At 37.4% G+C, this 27,756-nt stretch overlaps 6 protein-coding genes and 3 non-coding genes across 13 annotated transcripts in view; 3 read left to right on the forward strand and 6 right to left on the reverse strand.

Moving 5' to 3' along the window:
- LOC149588635 (cytosolic carboxypeptidase 6-like) overlaps positions 1-20,480 on the forward strand; it is an 89,236-nt gene extending 68,756 nt beyond the window's left edge. The window contains exons 3-8 of the mRNA XM_089862556.1: positions 17,082-17,214; positions 17,286-17,400; positions 17,471-17,582; positions 17,645-17,847; positions 18,207-18,319; positions 19,605-20,480. Of these exons, the coding sequence (XP_089718682.1) occupies positions 17,082-17,214; positions 17,286-17,400; positions 17,471-17,582; positions 17,645-17,847; positions 18,207-18,319; positions 19,605-19,849 (921 nt within the window). The 3' untranslated portion in view covers positions 19,850-20,480. The remainder of the gene's footprint in view (positions 1-17,081; positions 17,215-17,285; positions 17,401-17,470; positions 17,583-17,644; positions 17,848-18,206; positions 18,320-19,604) is intronic.
- The window catches only part of LOC149588633 (ELAV-like protein 3), a 269,510-nt gene that overhangs the window by 230,633 nt on the left and 11,121 nt on the right, over positions 1-27,756 (reverse strand). The window lies entirely within an intron of this gene.
- Positions 803-1,976, reverse strand: LOC149588638 (uncharacterized). Its single transcript, XM_089862560.1, has 3 exons — positions 1,618-1,976; positions 1,379-1,520; positions 803-1,268 (listed from the first exon to the last, which is right to left on the reverse strand). The coding sequence occupies exons 1-3, from the start codon at positions 1,650-1,652 to the stop codon at positions 1,158-1,160; spliced, it is 288 nt and encodes a 95-aa protein (XP_089718686.1). The 5' UTR covers positions 1,653-1,976; the 3' UTR covers positions 803-1,157.
- Positions 3,997-5,302, forward strand: LOC149588639 (uncharacterized). Its single transcript, XM_089862558.1, has 2 exons — positions 3,997-4,637; positions 4,706-5,302. Coding segments are annotated over exons 1-2 (540 nt in total). The 5' UTR covers positions 3,997-4,635; the 3' UTR covers positions 5,244-5,302.
- On the reverse strand, positions 14,710-16,015 carry LOC149588640 (uncharacterized). Its single transcript, XM_089862559.1, has 2 exons — positions 15,375-16,015; positions 14,710-15,306 (listed from the first exon to the last, which is right to left on the reverse strand). Coding segments are annotated over exons 1-2 (540 nt in total). The 5' UTR covers positions 15,377-16,015; the 3' UTR covers positions 14,710-14,768.
- Positions 16,317-16,390, reverse strand: TRNAI-AAU (transfer RNA isoleucine (anticodon AAU)). Its single transcript has one exon. It is a non-coding gene; the product is annotated as a tRNA-Ile (tRNA).
- On the reverse strand, positions 16,590-16,663 carry TRNAI-AAU (transfer RNA isoleucine (anticodon AAU)). The gene has a single exon. It is a non-coding gene; the product is annotated as a tRNA-Ile (tRNA).
- Positions 16,844-16,917, reverse strand: TRNAI-AAU (transfer RNA isoleucine (anticodon AAU)). The gene has a single exon. It is a non-coding gene; the product is annotated as a tRNA-Ile (tRNA).
- Positions 21,074-26,791, forward strand: LOC149588644 (uncharacterized). Its single transcript, XM_089862417.1, has one exon. The coding sequence runs from the start codon at positions 21,074-21,076 to the stop codon at positions 26,789-26,791; it is 5,718 nt and encodes a 1,905-aa protein (XP_089718543.1).

Below are 27,756 nucleotides of genomic sequence, written 5' to 3' on the forward strand. Positions count from 1 at the left end.
TTCTATTTCACGCGCTACACCTCGTGTAAAATATTCTAATTCACGCGCTACACTCGTGCAAAATATTCTATTTCACGTGCTACACCTCGTGCAAAATATTCTATTCCACGTGCTACACCTCGTGCAAAATATTTTATTTCACGCGCTTGTTTGATAATATATAGCACGTGGGTGTTAAAAAATCTATGGCACAGGTCCTTAGGTCAACTTAGATTGAAATTGAGCCAACGCTACTTAATAATTAAACATCATCTTAAATAAATCAACAAAACCTTCAGGGCATTATTTATAATTTGATTTAAAACGTTTTGGCACTTAAATCCTGGTATCGTTCTATATATACGACGATGGTAACTAAGATAGGATGAAATGGAAGCCATGGATAGAAGGAAAAGCCCTAAGAAAAAAGAAAAATTACGGTAAGAGGGGCTCTGAGAAAGAAAACCTTATATAGGCGGGAGAGAGAGTGTGTAAGGACAAAAGAGTGTTTGGGAGATAATATCTTTTCGCTATTGACTTTGATGGATTTCTTCGTAGGATCTCGAATAACCTTATAACCACTAACCCTTATACACCCAACAACCATCTTGGAGGAACTTTTTAAAAGAGAGAGCCAATGAAATAGCTTCGCGGCCATCAAAGAATTCGGGAGCTTTTATAAACTTAAATAGCCTTTCAAAGATTTCGTGTAGGATCCAATATACCTTGATAAGAAGTTATACCGTAAGCCTTTTAAAAAGAAACCCAAAGAAAAAAGTATAAAGTAAAAATTAAACCCAAATTTCAAATAATAGAACCTAAAAAAAATCTAAAACATTAGATTTATTTAAAATTTAAAATAACGCTTATAAAAACTACAAAAATACGAAATGGAAATATTCTTATCAAATGTTAAACACCGGTTTTGTTTTCTTTCTTTTCTTATCATCCGAAATTGCACCACAATATAAATTTTGGACTATTAAAAATTGCAAATAGACCCTAAAAGGAGATTACCATCACAAAGACATAATTGCACATGAAATAATTCACGTGTACACCGGGATATTTGCGATCTAATTCGTTATTACGTCCTGATTATGAGTACAAAAACATGAGATTACAGTTTATTGATTTTCGCGCGTATTTGTTTTTTTTGAAAATGGCGGGAAACGCTATCAAACATCAGTTTCGCCGCGCGTGCTGGCATCTATAGAAGGTGTCAGGCGAGTTGTGTCGCTGGAAGGCGTGGGTGTGGGTGCCCGTTTTTCCACATCTCCCATTTGAATCTGTTTTATATTTCAAAATAATGGGGGGGGGGGGGGTAAGGGGGGGGGAATCGTGGATTAAAATTCCATCGGAGGAGGCAATTATAATTAGGCGTAAAATGATTAATTACTTCGTAGGGTTCCGATATGAGTCTTTGCCTGGGGTTTCTCCTGTTTAATATTTTTTGAAGGGGTGTTGGTTCCCCCCCAGGCAAAGGGTAGACGCAATAAAAGGCGCAATAGATGCCTTGAATCATGATCACTGTTAAGATCCTTTTCAAATAGAAACCAGTAAGATCAACCGTTATTTCGTTTGGAGTTTATATCAGATCCAGAAAATTTAAATGTAATTCGGTAAAATTAAACTTACATTAAAGCTGCCAAGCAAAATATGGATAGTTCCATGATTATTTTGTAAATGAAGTTAATTAAGATTAAAATTAAACTCCTCGTAAGACAGTAGTACGAGGCTTAACGACAACGCCCTGAGATTCAAATTAACTAAACTTTAAGAACATTATTTCTATGGCACTTTTGAACGCAATTTTCGTTTAAATCTACCAAACGAAACTTAAATCAATAGGAATTAATTTATAGTAGATTTAAATGACAGATATTTAACGAAATAACGGTATCTCTAGACAAACGCGTTTGGTACGGTCCCCATAGCGACCATATAGTTAATATTACAGAACATAGACGCGTCTCTCTCTAGGTAAAAAGCTTGGTTTTACCAAGCTCCCCCTACTTTGAACGTACTCCAGCAAAGGGAAGCCGCGCCCCAAAACCTGCTATAAAGCGCGAGACGTTACGTAAGCGAGTTTTCTATATGACGTTGACCTCGACAGGTAATATCGCCCGTTCACCTTATCCCAGGTAATTTCGTCAATCGCACGCGAGAGAGAAAGGTTCTTTATACTCTCTTAACCTAAGCTTTTATTAACTTAATTAAACTGAACAAACTTTATGGAAGAAACCACGCGAGGGAAATCAAGCGCGAGATTCGAAATTGGCGGGGAAAAAACGCGTGCTTTTCTCCCGCCAAAAACAGGATGCGTTGTTTACTTCAAATAAGGTCAAGAGCGATATTTAGGACAACTAGAAAATTATAAATACATGACCTTTGAGGAAGCTTGACTGAAACACCAATTTTCAAATATTAAGGGCGCAAATGTATATAATGTTTACAAAGCCACAAAACAACTTTTTACTTCAAATTATGTATTTTTAAGTTTTCTATTAACGAGAGTTAAGGGTACAATAGCAAACGTATCAGAGACAAATGTCGAAGGATGAAAAGGGGGTGGTATTCGGTTCACGTCAGCATCTCGAGACACACCATAGGGGCACCAGCTTGGCCCGAAAGATTTCAAGAGTTACATATACATATACGAGAGAGAAAGGTTAAAAGAAAGTACACCCATTTCATCCCCATCAAAATTGTAGACAGGTGCTACTGACCGCTTATCCGTGTCAGCGTTTACTGAAAGTTAAAAACTGCCACGTCCTCGTCTTCCTCTTTCCGTTAGTTTTGGCATGAGATCGTTTCAATTACAGTTTGCAATGGGGCCTAAAGACGGGGGATAGTCGACCTCTACTAAAGATAGTATCGGCAAGAAGCGATATCTAGTTTATTAGGGAGAAGGTATAAATTTGCCTCCACATTTATAATCTAGCTTTATCTCCAGTCCAAACGTAGACGTGTCCGGAGTTAATCCCCGCCGCCTATAAATTACAACCAGCTACTCATTGGTTCTTGAAAACTCGTGCACGTCAGCGCGACGCGAATGAGTACGAAAATTACTTGTATTTTCCGACTGAGGAGAGGCTGCGAAATAGCCCGGGACCTCCTTTTACATCCCCCCTTGTATTTTGAAAGGGGGACTGGGACCAAGGTCTGTAAATGCGCAAAAAAATTGCACTATTAGGTTGGCTCGTACAGACCCCAAAAAATCTCGGTTTTTCGGAGCTAGGCGCGAGAGGTAGAAATATCTCAAACATACGAAACAAGACGACGCGTACCGCTTGTGATGAAAGTGGGGAGAGAGAAATCTTTCGCTAAACAGACATACGTAAGATATTTTATAAGCCTCTCCGTGCTAGCTTTGTAAACCAACGCGCTGGTTGTCTGGAAAATCGAAAACCCGACGCGCGAAAAGCGCGTATGGGCCCCCCTTGGACTGGGACTATGGCTCGCGAATACTTAGGCATCTTATACCTTCTCCCTAATAAACTAGATATCACTTCTTGGTATCGGAGTATCAGAGGAGCAGAACTCGGTGTATGGGATCGTATTGAACTTTTATTTTTAAAGATTTTCCTTCCATTTGGAGTAGAGAGAGAGAGAGTGTTACGGGAAAATTAAGGTTTTGATATTGACATCCTATCAGAAGAGTCTCGCGAGGTTTATTTCATTTTATAGTGGCTTTTAATCGATCATCGGAAACTAATAACAACAATAATATTGGACCAATGATTTTTATTATAAGCTTATTTTGGCGGGACTCAAACGAAAAATACATCTGAAGGAACTATGGTTTAATACTGGGGATTTGCCGTCAAAATTTAATACAATACAGCGTCCCAAAATTTGTACATAGTAGGGTTCATATGAGTCTCCCAGCCCAAGCACTGTGGAAGGCAGGGGCGGTGCACGCACCGCGTGCGGTGCAAGCGGTGCGTGCGGTGCAAGCGGTGCGAGGGGTGCGAGCGGTGCGAGGGGGGAGTCGATGGCGCCAGTGACGCTGGAACTTTCGGGAAGTTTAAATTTATCGCAAACACTAAGATAAGATAAGGGATAAGAAAAATAAAAACTGGGAATTCAAATCAGTTCAATTCTAGTGCGGTGAAAGTTTAAAATTTAATTTCTTAATACCGATAAGATATCTCGGAGAAAATTAAATCAATACAGTAGTGGTATGTTATATATACCATAAAATTCAATATAGACAAAGGTTGATAACACTCTATTTGAAATGAAACGTGTTCGCTTCTCAGGGTGAATAGTGCATATAATACCATATGAAGATAGAGTCAATTATGATGCAAGAAATAAACGACACTTCAATATGTTAATTAGATTAAAATTCGAGCCATTAATTTCCCCCGTATTATTAAAATGGCGGATGAAACATCCCCCGAGTGAGGGAAATCCAAATGTGTAAAACCTATTGTGGGGGGGTAAAACCCCGGAAAGGGTGCCACGGGAAAATATTCTCTACCCAGATTGCAACATGTGGCGCCCCAGAAAACCCATTACTCACCCCCAAGTTATAGCTACAATGACGTAGAATGCAATGACTGTATAAATAACCAGACCAGGCAAAGTAGAAAATCATTCCAGCCTCAAAGTTCGTAGAAAGGACGAAGAAGGAGACCAACAAGTACCATGTAAGTACTTAACAACACAATTACATTTCATCACCCCGGAATAGTAATAACCCATATGCTCATCCTAGGTTTAAAAACTCAATCGTCGTTGACTTTGAATTCTTGGAAGGTCGATCAACGGTGGGTGGACGGGAAAAAATTGTAAAGGAAGCGGCTGCAACAACGGTTGAAATAACACCGAGGGTAGCATCATGGTCCTTCGAACCACCGTACTCAGAGCAGGAACTCTCGCAGGAGGCCAAACAACAAAACCGGTGGATTTGTCGCAATTTACACGGTCTCCCCTGGAGTCATGGAGTTACGTCATACAACAAACTGGAGGCATGTTTATCTCAAGCCGTCCAAGGATACGAACGGGTGTTTTGTAAAGGCGAAGAAAAGTGTTTTTTTCTCTTAAATATAATTCACCGAGACGTTATTGACTTAAATGGTGTGGGGTGTCCCAAAGCATCCGATATCGATGAGGATGGACCCATGATCACGTGTTTGGTGGGTCATAAGACAATTTTTAAAAATGGGAAATATGTATGTGCCCTATCTAAATGTATACTTTACTCTGAATGGCTGTATAAACACCAAGACGATGTATATTCACAAATAGATTGAAAAAATGAAAATTCACTTATTGTTGTTTGAAATAAAAAGAATTCTTAGATTTGATATAATATTGGTATTTTGATTAGACACATTCGGGGTTGGAGTGTACACATACTTATAAAGTTTAAAAAGTCACGTGGGGTTTGACGTGTAGTGGGAAATACAATCTACGCGCGGAGCTGGTGGAAAAATACCACAGACTCGGTGCCAAGTCATCCATAACGGGGAGTCCATTTCGAATTCTGGTAATACAAATAAACGGAAATTTATGTTAGAAAATGTGAAGTATTATTACTTTATATGCAATTATATCATAACCAAATTCACCACCTTATGCTGTCTGTTCTTATAAACTCTAACTTAAAATTAGTTATACTCGGGATATAGAAACTTTACGCACCTCTTAACCACAACACGACCAATCATCTCCTCGCGGCTTCGTAAATTTGTTCTTGGATGATACTATAAGAATATTATAATTATTTGTTATTACTATGTATGTCTATACTAATCTTGAATTTTATTCACCCCTCATATCCTCACATTTATATGATATAATCGTATTATATTCATGTAAATCATACAAATTTAATAGTAAAGAATAGTGAAACCTCAGGGGATGATAACTAGAACTTAGAAATATATACAACCAGGTACTTACATGAGAGGTGGTGTCCATTTTCCCTCGTGGTCGTTTTTCTTTCAAGGACAGAACTAATAGATGTTAGGGAACAATCGGAAAGTCGTCCAGAGTCAGGAATAGATAATGATTATTTCAAGTGCACGCCGAAGTTTTTATACCCTTGGCGTGATAAAATGACCTAATGAAATTTCTCCATCTTTGGGTATGATGGGCTATGACTAAATAAATATTTTACTCTATTTGGGAGATACGGTATGTAGTGTTTCCCCAACAATTATTTTCGCAATTATCTGATACACATTAAACTTTAAAGGGTTTAATAAGCTTCATTTGCACACACAATGTTTGTGTTTAGAAATGTGGTTGCCATATTTTCTATTCACTATCAAATTAGAACGTTCAAACATTTGTTGTTCATTTTCCCGGAAAGTATGTGAAAGAAAGCAAATTTTATTTCAAAATCGGTACTCTTATCAGATCGAAAGTTCGACTTTTCAGAAAGTTGGGAGTTTTAATTTCCATATTATTTCAAAATCGTGATATATTTTGATAAGGCTGATTTTAACTCATTTCACTACTTTAATATTACTCTTAGTGTTTCCCCAACAATTATTTCCGCAATTATCTGAATCACATTAAATTTTAAAGGGTTTAATAAGCTTAATTTGCTCACACATTTCCCAACATAAATTGGAAATGTTTGAAATGTTTGCCGTTTCTTGTTTTAGTTCAAACTTTTCTCCTAATTTCTGTTCAAACGTCTCTAGAGAATATGCAGCCAGTATAGGCCAATTCAAGATGGCGGCCACTCAAGGGGGAGGAGTCGGTTTTTCTCGGTCTCTCTCTCTTTACCTGTCAAGATTTGATTGATTGATTGTATAGGCTTATAACAAAAGATGGTTTTGTAGGAATAAAGACCATAATATAAAGTAAAAAAGTTATTTTATTTTCTTTAAAAGTATAGGTTCTAATATTAAAGACATTTTTTCAATTTTCATTTTAAAATGCATTTGATTTATTCTAAAATAATTCCTTCTATCTTCGTAAGGAAGAAGATAAATTTTAATATTATTTTTAAATCTTACGTAAGTCATTAAGCCTTTCTTTGATATACAACGCGTTAAGTTGTTTTCTAACGTAGAGTTCCAAAACTAATCTTTCGAGATCTTTAGTTTTGACTTTAAAGGTATGATAAGTTTCTTCCGTGTTTTTCAGACGTTTTTTTCTTCAGTCTTGACTTTTATATTATTGGTGTACGTCTCTGTTTCATCAATGGTAAAGGGTATGTTTTTAGTAGGCCCACCTCGGATAAAATTACACTTAGGGAAATGTTTTAAATGTTCTTCGTAAGGATTATCAGTCGGTTTCCAGGCTAGTAAAATCCCAGTTAAGGGGCAAGCCCTATTTACAGCTAGTTCGTCCAAATTCCAGCGAAGTGATTTAGGATCCATCTTGATGTTACGAGATCTAAAGTTCGAATGCGATATTCTGTTTTTTTTATCTCGTTATTTTATACTAAATTTCTCTACACCCTTGCAGCTCGGAGTTCATGATGCTGAATGAATATGATGAAAGGATTATTTGAGTTATATCCCCCTAAATTTACTACCCCCTTTTTTACCTTCCCCCCTCAAATTCCTTAATATACGAAATAAAAGTCTTTATAAATTTATTCTTACATTTAAGCATACAAAATCAAATATTGACAGGTGTTCCTCCAAAAAAAAAAAAAAAAAAAAAAAAAAAAGAGGGAAAACGCAAAAACTAGGCTCCCCCGCCTTAACAGTGGCCGCCATCTTTGTGGGTTTTCCAGGTTTTTCGTCACGAATCCCATCTTGCCCAGACCGTTTTGAACAGAATTAGGGACTCATTTGCTCCATCTCATATTCAACCACATACTCCACAACCAAATCTCAACAATCAACTGCAAGTGAAAACACCGAATAACTTTATCATACCTTCAAAGTCAAAACTAAAGATCTCGAAAAATTAGTTTTAGAACTCTACGCGAGAAAACGACTTAACGCGTTGTATATCAAAGAACAACTTAATGCCTTGCGTAAGATTTAAAAATAATATCTCACGCGGTAATCTAAAACACGATCTCCGACATTGGTGGGCATTCTTTGCGACAGGTCTTTACGGCTTGCGAGGTGATGACCTAATCATCTTTATCGAGAGATTTTCTTGGAAGCCTGGGGTTGATATTTAGCCTGAGGGTATATTGACTGATGCTTATTTTATTGTCCTTTCTTCAATTGGCTACATACCAAGGTGGTTTAGGACCTTAAAAGGGGGCGTGGCTAAACCATTTGTATTGTTATCAATGGAATCTGTATTTGGAGTGATTTATGACTCACACAAACGTGTTAAGACATTCCATCGGCTTTTTTATTTATACGTAACCATGTTCAGACGTTCTATGGTAGATCGTGAAAGATAGGCTTATGCTATTTTAGGCTTATTCTATGGTAGATCCTGGTAGGCCTATATGCTGTATTAGTTCTTGAAAGATAGGCTTTTGCTAGGTATATTCTTTGGTAAATGCTGACAAAATATAGTCTTATGCTAGGTTATTCTTAAAGTTTCGGCAAACACTAAAAATTGGTTAAAGTTTCGCTAAATGTTTAGTAAACGTTTCGTTGTTCAACTTAAATATATCCGATAATGTTAATATATGACTATTATAAAACAGATAATGAAGTTGAATGACGAAAAAGTGATCGAAAGTGTTGTTAATCTACTAAAATCCGGATGAAACTGATGTGAAATGAAAGCTTTCGATTGAAAGCGAACTAATACAACTAAGAAAGTGGATCAAAGTTTTGTTAAACTACTAAAATGTGGTTCAAATCACATTCAGAGGAACTAAGAAGCAGTTGAACGTTCAAGAAATGACAAAAGTACATGGAAAGTGTCATGAAATGTCTATAATTCAATTAAAAACACTAAAAATTGGTTAAAGTTTCACTAAATGTTTCGTAAACGTTTCGTTATTCGACTTATATTGTTAATATATGACTATTATAATGGAAAGTGCGAAAATGCGATTTTAAGTTATGACTGAAACACAATTGAGAATGAAGTTAAATGACTATAAAGTGGGCGGAAATGTTGTTAAATTACAAAAGTGTGGATAAACCTGATGTAAAATGAAAACAAATCGATTGAAAGTAATCTAAATCGACTAAGAAAATGGATCAAAGTTCTTAAAAACTTTATCAAATGGTCAAATTTAAATTTAAAGTGACGTGAAATGATTAGCAATGCAAATAAAAGTTAGGTTTTACTGTTAAAATACACTTGAAAGCGATGTTGAATAACTTAAGTGTAATTGGTATTACTGTTAAGAGACTAAAAATTAAATTCCATTTACGATATTGTTAAGTTTACCTTCGTTTCTAGAAAGTGTGTCACGGAGATCTTATATTTTTCGGATAAAAGCAATAAATCCGCAAGTCGAACATTTTGTTAATAAATGTCTAAAACACAATTGAGAACGAAGTTCAATGACTAAAATCAAAACGTGGACGAAAGTGTTGTTATATTAATAAGATACGGATCAACCTGTTATAAAATTAAAAAAAAATTCGATTGAAAGTAATCTTAAATGACTAAGGAAATGGATCAAAGTGTGGTTAAACTACTAAAATGCTGTTGAAGACGTTTACAAATGACTAAATTTCAATTAAAGACGACGTCGAATGACTAGCAATGCAAGTAAAGTTAGGTTTTTCGGTTAATTAACGTTTATTTAAATTCCATTACGATAATGTTAAGTTTTTCTTCAGTTTTAGGAGATCTTGGATTTTAGGTTAAAAGTAATAAATTTGCAAGTCGAAAATTTCCAAAATCCGGGAAAATAACCGCTTCGAATTGCAAGGTGAAATAACTATCGCTAATCAGAAAGCAATCAGTGAACGATAAAACCAATTTTATTCTAATTATGAACTAACGAATTTGTGTGATTTAGTGAGAAATTTCAATATATCAAAGAAAAAATTACAAATTATTTGAAGCCAATGGAAATACTCGGACTCGCTAAAGTGAATCATCGTCAGCCCTGGATGGATACGTCAAGGCTTCGAACCTCAGGATCGAGGCGGGCCGCGTAATGAAACACGCGCCGGGAAATAATACGCGCGTGGCGGCCCGCCTCGATCCTGAGGTTCGAAGCCTTGACGTATCCATCCAGGGCTGACGATGATTCACTTTAGCGAGTCCGAGTATTTCCATTGGTTTCAAATAATTTGTAATTTTTTCTTTGATATATTGAAATTTCTCACTAAATCACACAAATTCGTTAGTTCATAATTAGAATAAAATTGGTTTTATCGTTCACTGATTGCTTTCTGATTAGCGATAGTTATTTCACCTTGCAATTCGAAGCGGTTATTTTCCCGGATTTTGGAAATTTTCGACTTGCAAATTTATTACTTTTAACCTAAAATCCAAGATCTCCTAAAACTGAAGAAAAACTTAACATTATCGTAATGGAATTTAAATAAACGTTAATTAACCGAAAAACCTAACTTTACTTGCATTGCTAGTCATTCGACGTCGTCTTTAATTGAAATTTAGTCATTTGTAAACGTCTTCAACAGCATTTTAGTAGTTTAACCACACTTTGATCCATTTCCTTAGTCATTTAAGATTACTTTCAATCGAATTTTTTTTTAATTTTATAACAGGTTGATCCGTATCTTATTAATATAACAACACTTTCGTCCACGTTTTGATTTTAGTCATTGAACTTCGTTCTCAATTGTGTTTTAGACATTTATTAACAAAATGTTCGACTTGCGGATTTATTGCTTTTATCCGAAAAATATAAGATCTCCGTGACACACTTTCTAGAAACGAAGGTAAACTTAACAATATCGTAAATGGAATTTAATTTTTAGTCTCTTAACAGTAATACCAATTACACTTAAGTTATTCAACATCGCTTTCAAGTGTATTTTAACAGTAAAACCTAACTTTTATTTGCATTGCTAATCATTTCACGTCACTTTAAATTTAAATTTGACCATTTGATAAAGTTTTTAAGAACTTTGATCCATTTTCTTAGTCGATTTAGATTACTTTCAATCGATTTGTTTTCATTTTACATCAGGTTTATCCACACTTTTGTAATTTAACAACATTTCCGCCCACTTTATAGTCATTTAACTTCATTCTCAATTGTGTTTCAGTCATAACTTAAAATCGCATTTTCGCACTTTCCATTATAATAGTCATATATTAACAATATAAGTCGAATAACGAAACGTTTACGAAACATTTAGTGAAACTTTAACCAATTTTTAGTGTTTTTAATTGAATTATAGACATTTCATGACACTTTCCATGTACTTTTGTCATTTCTTGAACGTTCAACTGCTTCTTAGTTCCTCTGAATGTGATTTGAACCACATTTTAGTAGTTTAACAAAACTTTGATCCACTTTCTTAGTTGTATTAGTTCGCTTTCAATCGAAAGCTTTCATTTCACATCAGTTTCATCCGGATTTTAGTAGATTAACAACACTTTCGATCACTTTTTCGTCATTCAACTTCATTATCTGTTTTATAATAGTCATATATTAACATTATCGGATATATTTAAGTTGAACAACGAAACGTTTACTAAACATTTAGCGAAACTTTAACCAATTTTTAGTGTTTGCCGAAACTTTAAGAATAACCTAGCATAAGACTATATTTTGTCAGCATTTACCAAAGAATATACCTAGCAAAAGCCTATCTTTCAAGAACTAATACAGCATATAGGCCTACCAGGATCTACCATAGAATAAGCCTAAAATAGCATAAGCCTATCTTTCACGATCTACCATAGAACGTCTGAACATGGTTACGTATAAATAAAAAAGCCGATGGAATGTCTTAACACGTTTGTGTGAGTCATAAATCACTCCAAATACAGATTCCATTGATAACAATACAAATGGTTTAGCCACGCCCCCTTTTAAGGTCCTAAACCACCTTGGTATGTAGCCAATTGAAGAAAGGACAATAAAATAAGCATCAGTCAATATACCCTCAGGCTAAATATCAACCCCAGGCTTCCAAGAAAATCTCTCGATAAAGATGATTAGGTCATCACCTCGCAAGCCGTAAAGACCTGTCGCAAAGAATGCCCACCAATGTCGGAGATCGTGTTTTAGATTACCGCGTGAGATATTATTTTTAAATCTTACGCAAGGCATTAAGTTGTTCTTTGATATACAACGCGTTAAGTCGTTTTCTCGCGTAGAGTTCTAAAACTAATTTTTCGAGATCTTTAGTTTTGACTTTGAAGGTATGATAAAGTTATTCGGTGTTTTCACTTGCAGTTGATTGTTGAGATTTGGTTGTGGAGTATGTGGTTGAATATGAGATGGAGCAAATGAGTCCCTAATTCTGTTCAAAACGGTCTGGGCAAGATGGGATTCGTGACGAAAAACCTGGAAAACCCACAAAGATGGCGGCCACTGTTAAGGCGGGGGAGCCTAGTTTTTGCGTTTTCCCTCTTTTTTTTTTTTTTTTTTTTTTTTTTTGGAGGAACACCTGTCAATATTTGATTTTGTATGCTTAAATGTAAGAATAAATTTATAAAGACTTTTATTTCGTATATTAAGGAATTTGAGGGGGGAAGGTAAAAAAGGGGGTAGTAAATTTAGGGGGATATAACTCAAATAATCCTTTCATCATATTCATTCAGCATCATGAACTCCGAGCTGCAAGGGTGTAGAGAAATTTAGTATAAAATAACGAGATAAAAAAAACAGAATATCGCATTCGAACTTTAGATCTCGTAACATCAAGATGGATCCTAAATCACTTCGCTGGAATTTGGACGAACTAGCTGTAAATAGGGCTTGCCCCTTAACTGGGATTTTACTAGCCTGGAAACCGACTGATAATCCTTACGAAGAACATTTAAAACATTTCCCTAAGTGTAATTTTATCCGAGGTGGGCCTACTAAAAACATACCCTTTACCATTGATGAAACAGAGACGTACACCAATAATATAAAAGTCAAGACTGAAGAAAAAAACGTCTGAAAAACACGGAAGAAACTTATCATACCTTTAAAGTCAAAACTAAAGATCTCGAAAGATTAGTTTTGGAACTCTACGTTAGAAAACAACTTAACGCGTTGTATATCAAAGAAAGGCTTAATGACTTACGTAAGATTTAAAAATAATATTAAAATTTATCTTCTTCCTTACGAAGATAGAAGGAATTATTTTAGAATAAATCAAATGCATTTTAAAATGAAAATTGAAAAAATGTCTTTAATATTAGAACCTATACTTTTAAAGAAAATAAAATAACTTTTTTACTTTATATTATGGTCTTTATTCCTACAAAACCATCTTTTGTTATAAGCCTATACAATCAATCAATCAAATCTTGACAGGTAAAGAGAGAGAGACCGAGAAAAACCGACTCCTCCCCCTTGAGTGGCCGCCATCTTGAATTGGCCTATACTGGCTGCATATTCTCTAGAGACGTTTGAACAGAAATTAGGAGAAAAGTTTGAACTAAAACAAGAAACGGCAAACATTTCAAACATTTCCAATTTATGTTGGGAAATGTGTGAGCAAATTAAGCTTATTAAACCCTTTAAAATTTAATGTGATTCAGATAATTGCGGAAATAATTGTTGGGGAAACACTAAGAGTAATATTAAAGTAGTGAAATGAGTTAAAATCAGCCTTATCAAAATATATCACGATTTTGAAATAATATGGAAATTAAAACTCCCAACTTTCTGAAAAGTCGAACTTTCGATCTGATAAGAGTACCGATTTTGAAATAAAATTTGCTTTCTTTCACATACTTTCCGGGAAAATGAACAACAAATGTTTGAACGTTCTAATTTGATAGTGAATAGAAAATATGGCAACCACATTTCTAAACACAAACATTGTGTGTGCAAATGAAGCTTATTAAACCCTTTAAAGTTTAATGTGTATCAGATAATTGCGAAAATAATTGTTGGGGAAACACTACATACCGTATCTCCCAAATAGAGTAAAATATTTATTTAGTCATAGCCCATCATACCCAAAGATGGAGAAATTTCATTAGGTCATTTTATCACGCCAAGGGTATAAAAACTTCGGCGTGCACTTGAAATAATCATTATCTATTCCTGACTCTGGACGACTTTCCGATTGTTCCCTAACATCTATTAGTTCTGTCCTTGAAAGAAAAACGACCACGAGGGAAAATGGACACCACCTCTCATGTAAGTACCTGGTTGTATATATTTCTAAGTTCTAGTTATCATCCCCTGAGGTTTCACTATTCTTTACTATTAAATTTGTATGATTTACATGAATATAATACGATTATATCATATAAATGTGAGGATATGAGGGGTGAATAAAATTCAAGATTAGTATAGACATACATAGTAATAACAAATAATTATAATATTCTTATAGTATCATCCAAGAACAAATTTACGAAGCCGCGAGGAGATGATTGGTCGTGTTGTGGTTAAGAGGTGCGTAAAGTTTCTATATCCCGAGTATAACTAATTTTAAGTTAGAGTTTATAAGAACAGACAGCATAAGGTGGTGAATTTGGTTATGATATAATTGCATATAAAGTAATAATACTTCACATTTTCTAACATAAATTTCCGTTTATTTGTATTACCAGAATTCGAAATGGACTCCCCGTTATGGATGACTTGGCACCGAGTCTGTGGTATTTTTCCACCAGCTCCGCGCGTAGATTGTATTTCCCACTACACGTCAAACCCCACGTGACTTTTTAAACTTTATAAGTATGTGTACACTCCAACCCCGAATGTGTCTAATCAAAATACCAATATTATATCAAATCTAAGAATTCTTTTTATTTCAAACAACAATAAGTGAATTTTCATTTTTTCAATCTATTTGTGAATATACATCGTCTTGGTGTTTATACAGCCATTCAGAGTAAAGTATACATTTAGATAGGGCACATACATATTTCCCATTTTTAAAAATTGTCTTATGACCCACCAAACACGTGATCATGGGTCCATCCTCATCGATATCGGATGCTTTGGGACACCCCACACCATTTAAGTCAATAACGTCTCGGTGAATTATATTTAAGAGAAAAAAACACTTTTCTTCGCCTTTACAAAACACCCGTTCGTATCCTTGGACGGCTTGAGATAAACATGCCTCCAGTTTGTTGTATGACGTAACTCCATGACTCCAGGGGAGACCGTGTAAATTGCGACAAATCCACCGGTTTTGTTGTTTGGCCTCCTGCGAGAGTTCCTGCTCTGAGTACGGTGGTTCGAAGGACCATGATGCTACCCTCGGTGTTATTTCAACCGTTGTTGCAGCCGCTTCCTTTACAATTTTTTCCCGTCCACCCACCGTTGATCGACCTTCCAAGAATTCAAAGTCAACGACGATTGAGTTTTTAAACCTAGGATGAGCATATGGGTTATTACTATTCCGGGGTGATGAAATGTAATTGTGTTGTTAAGTACTTACATGGTACTTGTTGGTCTCCTTCTTCGTCCTTTCTACGAACTTTGAGGCTGGAATGATTTTCTACTTTGCCTGGTCTGGTTATTTATACAGTCATTGCATTCTACGTCATTGTAGCTATAACTTGGGGGTGAGTAATGGGTTTTCTGGGGCGCCACATGTTGCAATCTGGGTAGAGAATATTTTCCCGTGGCACCCTTTCCGGGGTTTTACCCCCCCACAATAGGTTTTACACATTTGGATTTCCCTCACTCGGGGGATGTTTCATCCGCCATTTTAATAATACGGGGGAAATTAATGGCTCGAATTTTAATCTAATTAACATATTGAAGTGTCGTTTATTTCTTGCATCATAATTGACTCTATCTTCATATGGTATTATATGCACTATTCACCCTGAGAAGCGAACACGTTTCATTTCAAATAGAGTGTTATCAACCTTTGTCTATATTGAATTTTATGGTATATATAACATACCACTACTGTATTGATTTAATTTTCTCCGAGATATCTTATCGGTATTAAGAAATTAAATTTTAAACTTTCACCGCACTAGAATTGAACTGATTTGAATTCCCAGTTTTTATTTTTCTTATCCCTTATCTTATCTTAGTGTTTGCGATAAATTTAAACTTCCCGAAAGTTCCAGCGTCACTGGCGCCATCGACTCCCCCCTCGCACCGCTCGCACCCCTCGCACCGCTTGCACCGCACGCACCGCTTGCACCGCACGCGGTGCGTGCACCGCCCCTGCCTTCCACAGTGAAATTTAATACAATGCAGCGTCCCAAAATTTGTACATTCTGCAATTTTGAAAAGCGCGGTTAATTTTATTTTGGCGGGAAAGATTATTAAATTGGTCTTTATCGGTGAGGAAATTAGTAACATTCGGTTCAAAGATTAGTACTTTACGTAATAATTAATTTTAATAACAAAACTCAAATAGTGGCCCATGGGGGGATCGAACCCACGACCTTCGCGTTATTAGCACGACGCTCTAACCAACTGAGCTAATGGGCCCACATAAGCCCGACTAAAACCTAGCTAGAAAGTTCATAAAAATTACAATTAAAACATTAAAAAATATATACTTAAAATTGCCCCAAAAAAATAGAAAAAATCAGTTCTAAAAGCGCATAGGTGAAGATAAACAGTAATATACAACTCAACTTGTTATGGTATTTATTATAAAGCAACGATAAGAAAAAAATTCAATTTGTGGCCCATGGGGGGATCGAACCCACGACCTTCGCGTTATTAGCACGACGCTCTAACCAACTGAGCTAATGGGCCCACATGACCCATGGTGAAAATCTCACATCTTGGACTTCATATAACTAATTTCTGTTACTAAACCTTATAAAACCTCAATAAATCTATTAAAAAATAAATAAAATACTTAAACTAATGCAACAAAAGTTCAACAACGTCATAACCGAAAATTCTATCGAAATTAATCAAAATTAAACTTCGTGGCCCATGGGGGGATCGAACCCACGACCTTCGCGTTATTAGCACGACGCTCTAACCAACTGAGCTAATGGGCCGACGTATAAAACTGTCGCCACGTGCCAAAGCCAAACAAATTTCCCACTGGCAGACTTCAAATTTTCTTTCCCAGTAGATAACTAGGTCAAGGTGTCTTTTAAAGAACCAAGTATCTATATAGCGAATAACCGAGAATATTCCTTTATCTCTTACAAAAATACAGCAAGAGAGATCCGTGGAACTTATCACTATCTTTAACGATCCCGCTAAATTTGGCATAGAAACAAAACGGAAGTACGTCATCGTGACGGCCAGGGTACATCCTGGAGAAACACCATCCTCGTTTGTTTGTCAAGGTGAAAGATTTTTTACTTTATTAATTAATTTTACGAATTTGGTATAATTTAATTGTAATTAAATATTTTAGGTTTAATTAACTTTTTAATTGGCGATAGCCCAATCGCGAAAACTCTACGAGATTACATAATATTTAAAATAGTTCCCATGTTAAACCCGGACGGTGTTTTTGTTGGAAATTACAGGTAAAACATTAATGTCAATTAACCTAAATTTCCCCATTTATTTAATTAAAAAAAATTCTTTAATTTTCAGAACGGCGTTATTGGGCTCTGATTTAAACCGCTGTTGGCAAAACCCCTCCCCGTTAGCTCAGCCCGATATCTATCTAGTTAAAAGTTTAGTCGAGAATTTAATCGCAGATAACGTAAATTATTTAATATTTTAATTAAACCCATCCGATTATAACGAGAGAGAGGGTAATTACAGGAAGCGGAAGTGGATATGTACTTGGACCTCCACGCTCATAGTGGATTATTGGGTACTTTCGTCTACGGGAACAGCTACGATGACGTTTATCGCCAAGAAAGACACGCCCTGTTCCCCAAACATCTTAGCTATTTCGCCGAAGATTTCTCCCTACAAAATACGGTTTATAATCGGGATCCAGGGAAATCTGGGACTTCCAGACGGTGCGTAATTATATAGTTAATTAGCAAAAAAATTACGTCACAACCGGTCAATCTAATGCGCTTTTACTAGTACATTTTTATATAGCGTTGGCATTGTCCCTCCCTCCTCCCACAGTGTCTAATACAGTCAAAGGCGGAGAACTGCCGCTTCCCAATATTTTATATATTTACTAAAGACAGGAGAAACCCCCTCCCCCCGGCACTGAAGAAACCTTACATTTCTCAAGAAGCGCGAAAGACTCCCAACTCCTTAGAAAAATTGGTTAACTTTCTTATCAAAAAGATGAGGATGAAAAAACGGAGGAAGAAGAGACGAGACGAGGGAAATTTTTGTCACAATCTCAAATTTCTTTTTCCAGATTTTTCTCCTCCCTTGAGAACGACAAGATCAACTGCTACACGGTGGAAGTCAGCTTTTTCGGTTACCCCAGCAAGAGTGGTAATCAAGTTATTCCTTACACGGAAGAGTCTTGTATCCTTTTTTTCTTCCTCTTTCTCTCTCTCTCATCAAAGTACATTTTTTTACTTCCTCTTCTTCTTCGCTTTATACATCCTCATCCTTCTTTCCTTAGTTCAATTACTTTGCTATTCTATCTCAATAACCTCGATCAAATATTTATCGAATGCATTAAGTTAAGAAAAGGGAAGTAGAAGCGGGGGAGGGGGAAATGATAAGCTCTTACTTCCGGAGAGAAATGAAAAACTCTAGGCCTAGTAATCGCTTAATTTGCCTTTCTTAAAAGCTTCCATCATCAATATAAAAAATCACGGGTTAAACCATCACAATATATTTCAAGCGCAGCCTCTTCAAGTTACGGTAAAAAATTATAGAGAGAATAACACCTATTTATTTAGATGAAAATAGAGAATCGTCACTGCGCATGTCCTTTTTTAAAAAAAATTCTCCAACTAATCTTGTATGTCTACGCGAAAGATTTGAGTTTGTAATTACAAAATTACTTATTATTTCTTTCCCAACAAAGTTTGCGATAGATTCATGGTAATATTTACGAAGGTAAACGTTTCTAGCGACTATCTTATTTGCGCAACCAATTCCCGTCTATTTTATCCTTACATATCTCTTTAATACGTACCTCACCACTCACCACATTGTAACCTAACCTAATTCTTGCCCTTAAACCCTAGCTAGACGTTGGTGACCCGGAATTAGCCTTTTCCTTAATAATAAATAAAGAATTCTATAGAAATCATCCGAGATGAAAATGTAGACAAGCGCGGAGGAAAGAAAAAAGAAATTCCAGGCGTATAAAGATGTATTAGATGAAGCTAGAAAAATAAGTTTTGAGTAAATACTAGAAGGAAGAAGCTAGCTCGGAAAAGAGACTAATTAAAGGCAAACAATCCGAATATTTTCAGTCCTCCTGTTCTCGGGCCTATATATATAAATAAGTAAAAAGTGGCTCCCCTTAATAACAAAGCTCTATTGAGCAATATATTTTAATGAAAATACGTCATGGTTTAATAATGGTATTGAGCGCTAAAATATTCGTAAACCAACTATATAATATCATATTCATCCGCGAGTCAAATTCCCTCTAACTAAAAATTATAGGCTAACTTTGAAAGGTCAAGTTAGCAATTAAAGGCAGTGTTCTTTTGGCGATTTCGAGTCGACAATGTTTTGTGACAGTTTGAAATACAAGTAAACTAAAAGACAATGGTTATTTAATTATATTGTATTTATAAAATTAATAACTTTTCTAACTTTTTCCATAACTAACTAAAAAAAAAACCAGATTTGCGCCTGGGCGAAAATTTGGCTCGAGCCATGCTGGACTATTACACGGCCATTGGTCATATTCCGGCCAACGCCGCCGGCGGATCTCGCAAGGGTGGCCCCGGTGGGAGAGGTGGTGGAGGAGGAGGGTCACGGGCAAGAGGACCCCAGAGAGGAAAAGAGGGGCCTTCCGCCCGTGGATCGACGCCGGCCCCGACCGGACGAAGCTCCAAAGGGGCTTCTAATACCAAGGGCAAAAAATAATAGCCCCTGTCCGTTATGGTCAGTCAGGGAATGCCGAGCGAGCGAAGATAAATAAAATAAAAATCTACGGTGATTATTCTCCGTCTGTTAAGAAATGGTGTATATAATTCACGCGAAATAATTAATTTGTAACTTGTAAAATTTAATGTCAAAATCCTTTGTTAAAACCATTCTGAAAATTACTTTGTAAACATGTATTCAAAACTTAAAAAATAAGAGAAAACAAAATTCCCAATCCCTTACAAGCCAACCCTAAAACCAGTTCAAACTTTTCCTAAAACGCCAAGACCCCTTCAAAACCACCCCCAACGTAAAACTCCAAATTTTCCCCAAAACCCCTGATAAACATCATTGACGTCATGGGCCAAAAAGCGGTACCCCAAAACTTTTCAAAACCACGCCCGCACCTCGCCTGCGAAGCAAAGGTGAAAGCCCCCGTAAGACGATGACGTCAATGATGCCTTCTATAAAGGCTTGGCGTGAAAGGGAAAGTTCATTCATTCCATTCGTAGCTCTCTGACCAAAGGGTCTCCACCTTATAGTACCCTTATAATTTTTAGAAACTACCAACTCCCTAGTAAAACTTTAAATAATTTTTTAGTGTAATAAAATAACTTTTTTTGAAATACAACTCAAGTTTCCACCTCCTTTGCACTATTAAATTCAAGTCCACCAAGTCCACCCAAATATCTACCAACTGTTTCAGTCCGGTCGGTAGATTACCAAGCAATTAAAAGCTCTCCCAACCCAGCGCTATTCTTCATGGTGCCGAAACCCGGGATTAAAACCGGAACCTTTAAACGAACTCCTCGGTATGTAAATCGAACTTTCACTCCTCGTAATTTAATGCGATCCACCTCGGTATTCAAACCGGAAATTAATTTGAACTCCTCGGTATTTAAACCGGATCTTAAATGAACTCGTAAATTAATACGGACTTCCTCGGTATTTAAACCCGATCTTAATTGACTTCCTCGGTAATTAAACCGGACTTCCTCGGTAATTAAACCGGACTTCCTCGGTAATTAAACCGGACTTCCTCGGTAATTAAACCGAACCTCCTCGGTAATTAAACCGAACCTCCTCGGTAATTAAACCGAACCTCCTCGGTAATTAAACCGAACCTCCTCGGTAATTAAACCGAACCTCCTCGGTAATTAAACCGAACCTCCTCGGTAATTAAACCGGACTTCCTCGGTAATTAAACCGGACTTCCTCGCGTAAATGCCAGATCCCGAAAACGAATGCAATACCTCTGGATCACACCAAACAACCACCACCAACTCCTCTGGAAGCGAGCAGACCAGGCGGACTACACAAACCTCCAAAAACGCCGCGAATTCTGCCACTAACATGGCTAACACTAAACCAACGGATCCAGTCAGAGAGACGAAACTTGCCCGCGCCTCCCAAAAAAGCGCGAGAAACGCCGCCACCAGAAAAATAAACGCGCTTAAAAGCCTGCTAAAGGGAGCATGCATCGACGCGGAAGAAGTGGAAGACGCTATTGCCATGCTTATCCAAAGGGAAGATGACGTCATAGTCGCGGACGCCAAAGTACTAAGCCTGATTACGGACGATGATGAGATGGAAACCGAATCAGATGCCACCATCGCCTTCCGTGAGGAAATTTCGGAATTAAAACTAAAGGCCGAAAGAGCTGCCCGAAAGGCCCACCAAACCAACGGAACTTCTTCAACCTCCAACTATAGTGGATCGACGCAGATCAACGGAGTCAACGCCACACCAAACCAGCCACCCGCCAGTGTACCCAGAAACAACTCCAAGCTGCCGGAGATAAAAATTCCAACATTCTCAGGAGACCACGCGAAATGGAACTGTTTCTGGTCAAGGTTTAACGCGGTCATCGAAAAACAACAAGGCATCTCAAAGGTAGAAAAGCTCATTTATTTAACGGGATTTTTAGAAGGCGAGGCCCTTCAGGCCATCGACGGATTTGACGAAGTAGACAGTTCTTACGATGAAGCGGTTAAAATTCTTAAAAAACGGTACGATAAAAATGACATGGCAGTCCATCTCCATTATAAGAAATTAAAAGAAATTCAGCCGGTTGCAAATTCAAACAATGTAAAAGCCCTTCGTACCCTTTTAGATAATTGCGAGGTTAGCATTAGAAGCCTTAAGAGTTTAGGAATAGATCCAACCGTAAAAGCCGAAGGGTTTTGTCCAAATATTCTAGCCTGTTTACCTAACGATATAAGGACCGCCTACTGTGCTCAGAGAAAACCATCCACAAATGGATCGGTTTGGGACCCCGACGAATTAGTAGAATTTCTAAGGGGACAAGTGGAGAGTAGAGAAATGGCCGAATTGTTAGTTGACGGTCAGAGAACAATGCCCTTAGTCAGCCCCATAAATTCAGAAAAGATTCCAGATAGGTTTAGAAATAGATCAAGGTACGAACATAATTATAACAATCCTAGAAGACCGTCAGCTGCCCAGTTAGCCACCGGAGTAAATAAAGCTCCTAAAAACCAGGAATTTACTTACTGTATATTCTGCAAAAACGATACCCATAAAACCCTAAATTGTGCCAATTATACCATGGAACAAAAAAGAATAATAATTAGGGATAGCGGAAGATGTTACATCTGCCTTCGCAATAACCACGACGCTCAAAGGTGTACATCTAGATTTAGAAATTGCAAAACATGCGGTAGAATGCATCATTTCGCCGTATGTGAACAAAACCCCTCTCACAAAAGGTCAACCAATCAAGCCCAAACCCAATTAGTGGCGCAAGTCCAAAGCCAAAACGCCTACCAAATCCAAAATCAGGGCCAGAACCAAGTCCAATATTTAGTTCCCGTGCAAAACCAAAGTCAGGAAAACAACCACGCCCAAACGCACGTAAAATACCAAGACCAAAATCCAGTAGAAAACCTAACTATGGCCTTGGCGCCAATTAAAACCTGCAGCCAAAATGTACTACTCCAACGAGCTATAGCCCTAGCTAAACATCCCTCCCAACCAAATAACTCTAGAATAGCTAAGTGTTTCCTAGACGGGGGGAGCCAAGGTAGTTTTATAAAGGAAGAACTTGCCACGAAATTAAACCTACCTATCGTGGGGGACCAAGAATTAGATGTTTTTAGTTTCGGAAACAAAGATCCCCACCAAGAAAAACATAAGAGAGTAAGGGTCACCTTAGAGAATAAACAAAACCCAAATGAAACAGTAGAAATCATTTGTATTGTCCAAAGGTTCTTAACATACGACTTTTCTAAATCCAATGATTCAGAAATTCAAGAAATCCTGAAAACCAAGGGGATAAGTTTAGCTTGTGAACCCGCCTTAGAAATTGAGTCAGAGCAACCTGATATTGATATCCTAATAGGAGCTGATTTTTATTGGGAAATCGTCAGCGGGAGAACAGAAAGAATAGGACCCCGCACAGTAGCGCTAGAGACCAAATTAGGTTGGTGCCTAAGTGGACCAGAAAAGAGCTCAACCTTAGCTAAATCCAACCAATCTGTAACTTCCATGTTAATTAGCTTAGGGGAAAAACGAGTAAATCAAACCTTAAAAACATTCTTTGATTTAGAAACCCTCGGTATTGATAGCTCAGAAATCAAGGAAAATCCCAATGACCTAGCCTTAACCACCTTTTTTGAGGATATTACGTTTGACGATACCCAAGGTCGTTACGTGGTAAAATTTCCATGGAAGCTTAGCAAAGAAGCATTACCAGACAACCAAGCTGTAGCCATGAAAAGAGCCCAAAGTTTAGAAAAGAAATTCCAAAGAGACCCCAGCTACTATGAACGCTATAGGGCCGTGATTAAAGAACAATTAGAACTAGGCATAGCAGAAGTAGTACCCCAAGACCAATTAGCTATCTCAAAACCAGGCATGTATTACATGCCACACCAGGGTGTAGAAAGGGAAAATGTCCAAACAACCAAAACACGTGTCGTTTTAGACGGCTCATCACATGCCTATGGGAAACCCTCCCTAAATGACTGCCTACTACCAGGTCCCAATTTAACTCCAAACCTCCTATTAATTCTTGCCCGATTTCGAAATAACCAAATAGCAATAGTGGCAGATATTGAAAAAGCATTTCTGCAAATAGCTTTGGATGAGGAAGATAAAGACTCTGTAAGGTTTATCTGGTTCCAGGAGGAAAATGATGGTATTAAAATAGGCCATTACATAACCCTAAGAATGACGAGAGTACCCTTTGGGGTAACCTCAAGTCCCTTTCTGTTAGGCTGTACCATTAAATACCACATCCAGCAAGCCACAGACCTACCAGATCTAACCAGACATATACTAAACAATGACCTTTTTGTCGACGACCTCACCACCTCAGTAGAAAATGTAGACCAAGGTTATGAAGTATCCCTTAGTGCCGCGAAATTAATGAAGGAAGCCGGGATGAGATTTAGAAAATGGGGTACTAACTCCCAGGATTTAAGAGATAGATGGACAAAGCATGATAACCAAGGGGGCCCAAATTTATTCGAACAAAATACTGAGACCATAGAAAATAAAGTATTGGGTGTAAATTGGGACCCTAATTCGGACATGTTAACATTTAACCTCTCCAACCTAATCAAAACCAGTCAGGTTATGAAATATACCAAACGCCAGGTGCTTAGTTTCATCGCGCAAATTTTCGATCCCTTAGGCCTACTCTGCCCATTTACAATTAGGGCAAAAATGTTATTACAATTGTTATGGGAAACCAAGGAAAATTGGGACACAGAGCTTCCCCAAGAGACCAAGGGTATTTTCGAAACATGGGTAAATGAATTACCTCTCCTACACCACCTCAAAATCCAAAGAAACTACTATTTCAAAGCCACAAACGAAATAGCAGAAATTGAGCTCCATTGTTTCTCCGATGCGAGTTTAAAAGCCTACGCCACCTGTGTTTATGTTAGGTATAAAACAATAGCCAACCAAATAGGAACATATCTAGTCACCGCTAAGTCGAGAGTAACCCCTCTAAAAAACCAAGACCCTAGTTTAGATTTAAAACTTCCCAAGCTAGAACTAATGGGTTGCCTATTAGGAGCTAGGCTTACAAACAACATTAGACAAGTTTTCACCAAAAACCTAGTGGGAATATTTTATTGGACCGACTCTACAATAGCCTTAGCATGGGTCACCGGCGATTCCACCCAATGGAAGCCCTTTATATCAAACCGGGTTTCCGAAATCCAAAAACTAACCAAAGGGGAAATGTGGTTCCACGTCCCCGGAAAGGATAACCCTGCTGATTTTCCTACCCGAGGCATGAAAGCCGAAGACATGAAAAACAATAGTAAATGGTGGGAAGGACCCTCGTGGTTAAAAGAACCTAAACAAAATTGGCCAAATTCGCGTAAACCCTCTGAAAAGGATTTAGAACCCGTAGCAAGCGAAAGAAGGAAACTAACCCTAGCTATAAATATAACCAAACCCCTAGGCATCCACACCTTAATTGATTTATCAAAGCACTACCACCTTAATAAGGTATTAAGAATAACAGCCTATTTATTTCGAGCCGCCCACAACTTCAGAAATCCAAACAAAATTACAGGCCCAGTTAGTGCGGAAGAATTACAAAGGGCAGAAATAGCTTGGATAAAATCAGTACAGACCTTGGAATTTGGACCTGAAATTAGACAATTAAAGAATGGAGAACCAATCCACCCCAACTCTAAGATAGCCCCTCTAAAACCAATCCTAAACGAAACTGGTATTTTGTGCGTCGGCGGACGGTTGGAAGAATCCAGTTTTTCCTACTCTGAAAAACATCCCATACTAATATCAAAGGGACATAGATTAGCTAAACTGCTTATAATTAGAAGCCATATCCAAATCCATCACGCAGGTATTAGTGATACAGTCACGCAGTTAAGAGAGAAATATTGGATACCCTCGGCGAGACAATTAGCACGCTCTGTAGTTAAAGATTGCGTCATATGCAAGAGATTGAATGCGAAACCAGGTGGTATGTCTACCGCTACACTACCAAAAGATAGACTGTCAGAATCCCCTCCATTCTCAATTATGGGTATTGATTTCGCAGGCCCTTTAATAGTAAAAAACAAGTCCCAAGACCAAAAGTGCTACATTTGTTTAGCAACTTGTGCCATTACTCGAGCTATCCACTTGGAACTCGTTCCCTCGCTAAATACCAATGACTTCCTATTAGCCTTTAGAAGGATAATAGCTAGGAGAGGCGTGCCAGAAATAGTCTACATAGACAACGCCAAAACATTCAAAAAGGCCAATTCAGATATCAGAACAATTTGGCAAAACCTAAAGCTTGACCAATTAAAAGAATTCTTCGGTAATAAAGGGATAAAATGGAAATTTATAGTAGAAAGAGCCGCGTGGCAAGGAGGAATATGGGAAAGACTAGTACGCTCTACAAAAAATATCCTTAAAAAATGTCTAGGTAGAGCCTCGTTAAATTATACCGAATTAGAAACCATCTTAATTGAGACAGAAGCAATAATTAACAGTAGACCTATTACATATATCTATAATGATTTAAGAGAACCAATGCCCCTCGCGCCTGCTGAATTTCTTATTGGGCGCAGAATTACGTCACTGCCGCCATTGACATTTGCCAAAAACCAAGTAATTCCAATGTCACGTCAAGAAATGACCAAAAGACTCAAATATCGCGAAGCCACAATAGAAAAAATATGGAATCGCTGGAGACGCGAGTACGTCATGGAACTTCGTTCCGCTCACCATTCAAAACTCGCTAAAAACGAAGCCGCGTTTAAGGTCGGAGACGTGGTACTCATACACGACGAAAAGATTCCACGTCACATGTGGAATATCGGCCTCATCCAAGAAATAATACTCGGTCGTGATAAAAAAGTGCGGTCTTGTGTAGTAAGAACCAAAAACAATAATAACATTAAACGTGCCGTACAACACTTGTGCAACCTTGAAATCAGCGATTCCGCGTAAATTGTGCCCTTGGTAATACTTCGTATTACCGGGGGGAGTGTTAAGAAATGGTGTATATAATTCACGCGAAATAATTAATTTGTAACTTGTAAAATTTAATGTCAAAATCCTTTGTTAAAACCATTCTGAAAATTACTTTGTAAACATGTATTCAAAACTTAAAAAATAAGAGAAAACAAAATTCCCAATCCCTTACAAGCCAACCCTAAAACCAGTTCAAACTTTTCCTAAAACGCCAAGACCCCTTCAAAACCACCCCCAACGTAAAACTCCAAATTTTCCCCAAAACCCCTGATAAACATCATTGACGTCATGGGCCAAAAAGCGGTACCCCAAAACTTTTCAAAACCACGCCCGCACCTCGCCTGCGAAGCAAAGGTGAAAGCCCCCGTAAGACGATGACGTCAATGATGCCTTCTATAAAGGCTTGGCGTGAAAGGGAAAGTTCATTCATTCCATTCGTAGCTCTCTGACCAAAGGGTCTCCACCTTATAGTACCCTTATAATTTTTAGAAACTACCAACTCCCTAGTAAAACTTTAAATAATTTTTTAGTGTAATAAAATAACTTTTTTTGAAATACAACTCAAGTTTCCACCTCCTTTGCACTATTAAATTCAAGTCCACCAAGTCCACCCAAATATCTACCAACTGTTTCAGTCCGGTCGGTAGATTACCAAGCAATTAAAAGCTCTCCCAACCCAGCGCTATTCTTCACCGTCCAATACGCTGTTCTTCTCCATCTTCGTTCAACTTGTTCGGGTTAATAAACCGAGTTTCAAAAATATACTACGATGTAGCTCTATACGTATTAACTCGAATAAGTTGAACGCGACGCGCAGAGGTCGTCCGGATCGTGAGTCATTGTTTTCTAAATTACGGACGTCGTTGTCCGTTTGGCTATCTTGATTATGGACAACGTCCCTATCGACGATTTATCGATCCGTCCACGTGGCTTAATATGTA

The sequence above is a fragment of the Phalangium opilio genome, unplaced genomic scaffold, assembly GCF_054372755.1.
Source record: "Phalangium opilio isolate 3A_F unplaced genomic scaffold, DU_Popi_V2 ptg000540l_1, whole genome shotgun sequence".
NCBI lineage: Eukaryota > Metazoa > Arthropoda > Arachnida > Opiliones > Phalangiidae > Phalangium > Phalangium opilio.

Bases quoted from the DNA above. Each gene is read 5' to 3' on its own strand.
- LOC149588638 (XM_089862560.1), bottom strand. From the start codon at position 1,652: ATGGAACTATCCATATTTTGCTTGGCAGCTTTAAT. The intron at 1,521-1,617 runs GTAAGTTTAATT...CTATTTGAAAAG, and splicing joins TTTTGCTTGGCAGCTTTAAT to GATCTTAACAGTGATCATGA. The intron at 1,269-1,378 runs GTAATTAATCAT...AATATAAAACAG, and splicing joins TCATATCGGAACCCTACGAA to ATTCAAATGGGAGATGTGGA.
- LOC149588644 (XM_089862417.1), top strand. From the start codon at position 21,074: ATGCCAGATCCCGAAAACGAATGCAATACCTCTGGATCACACCAAACA.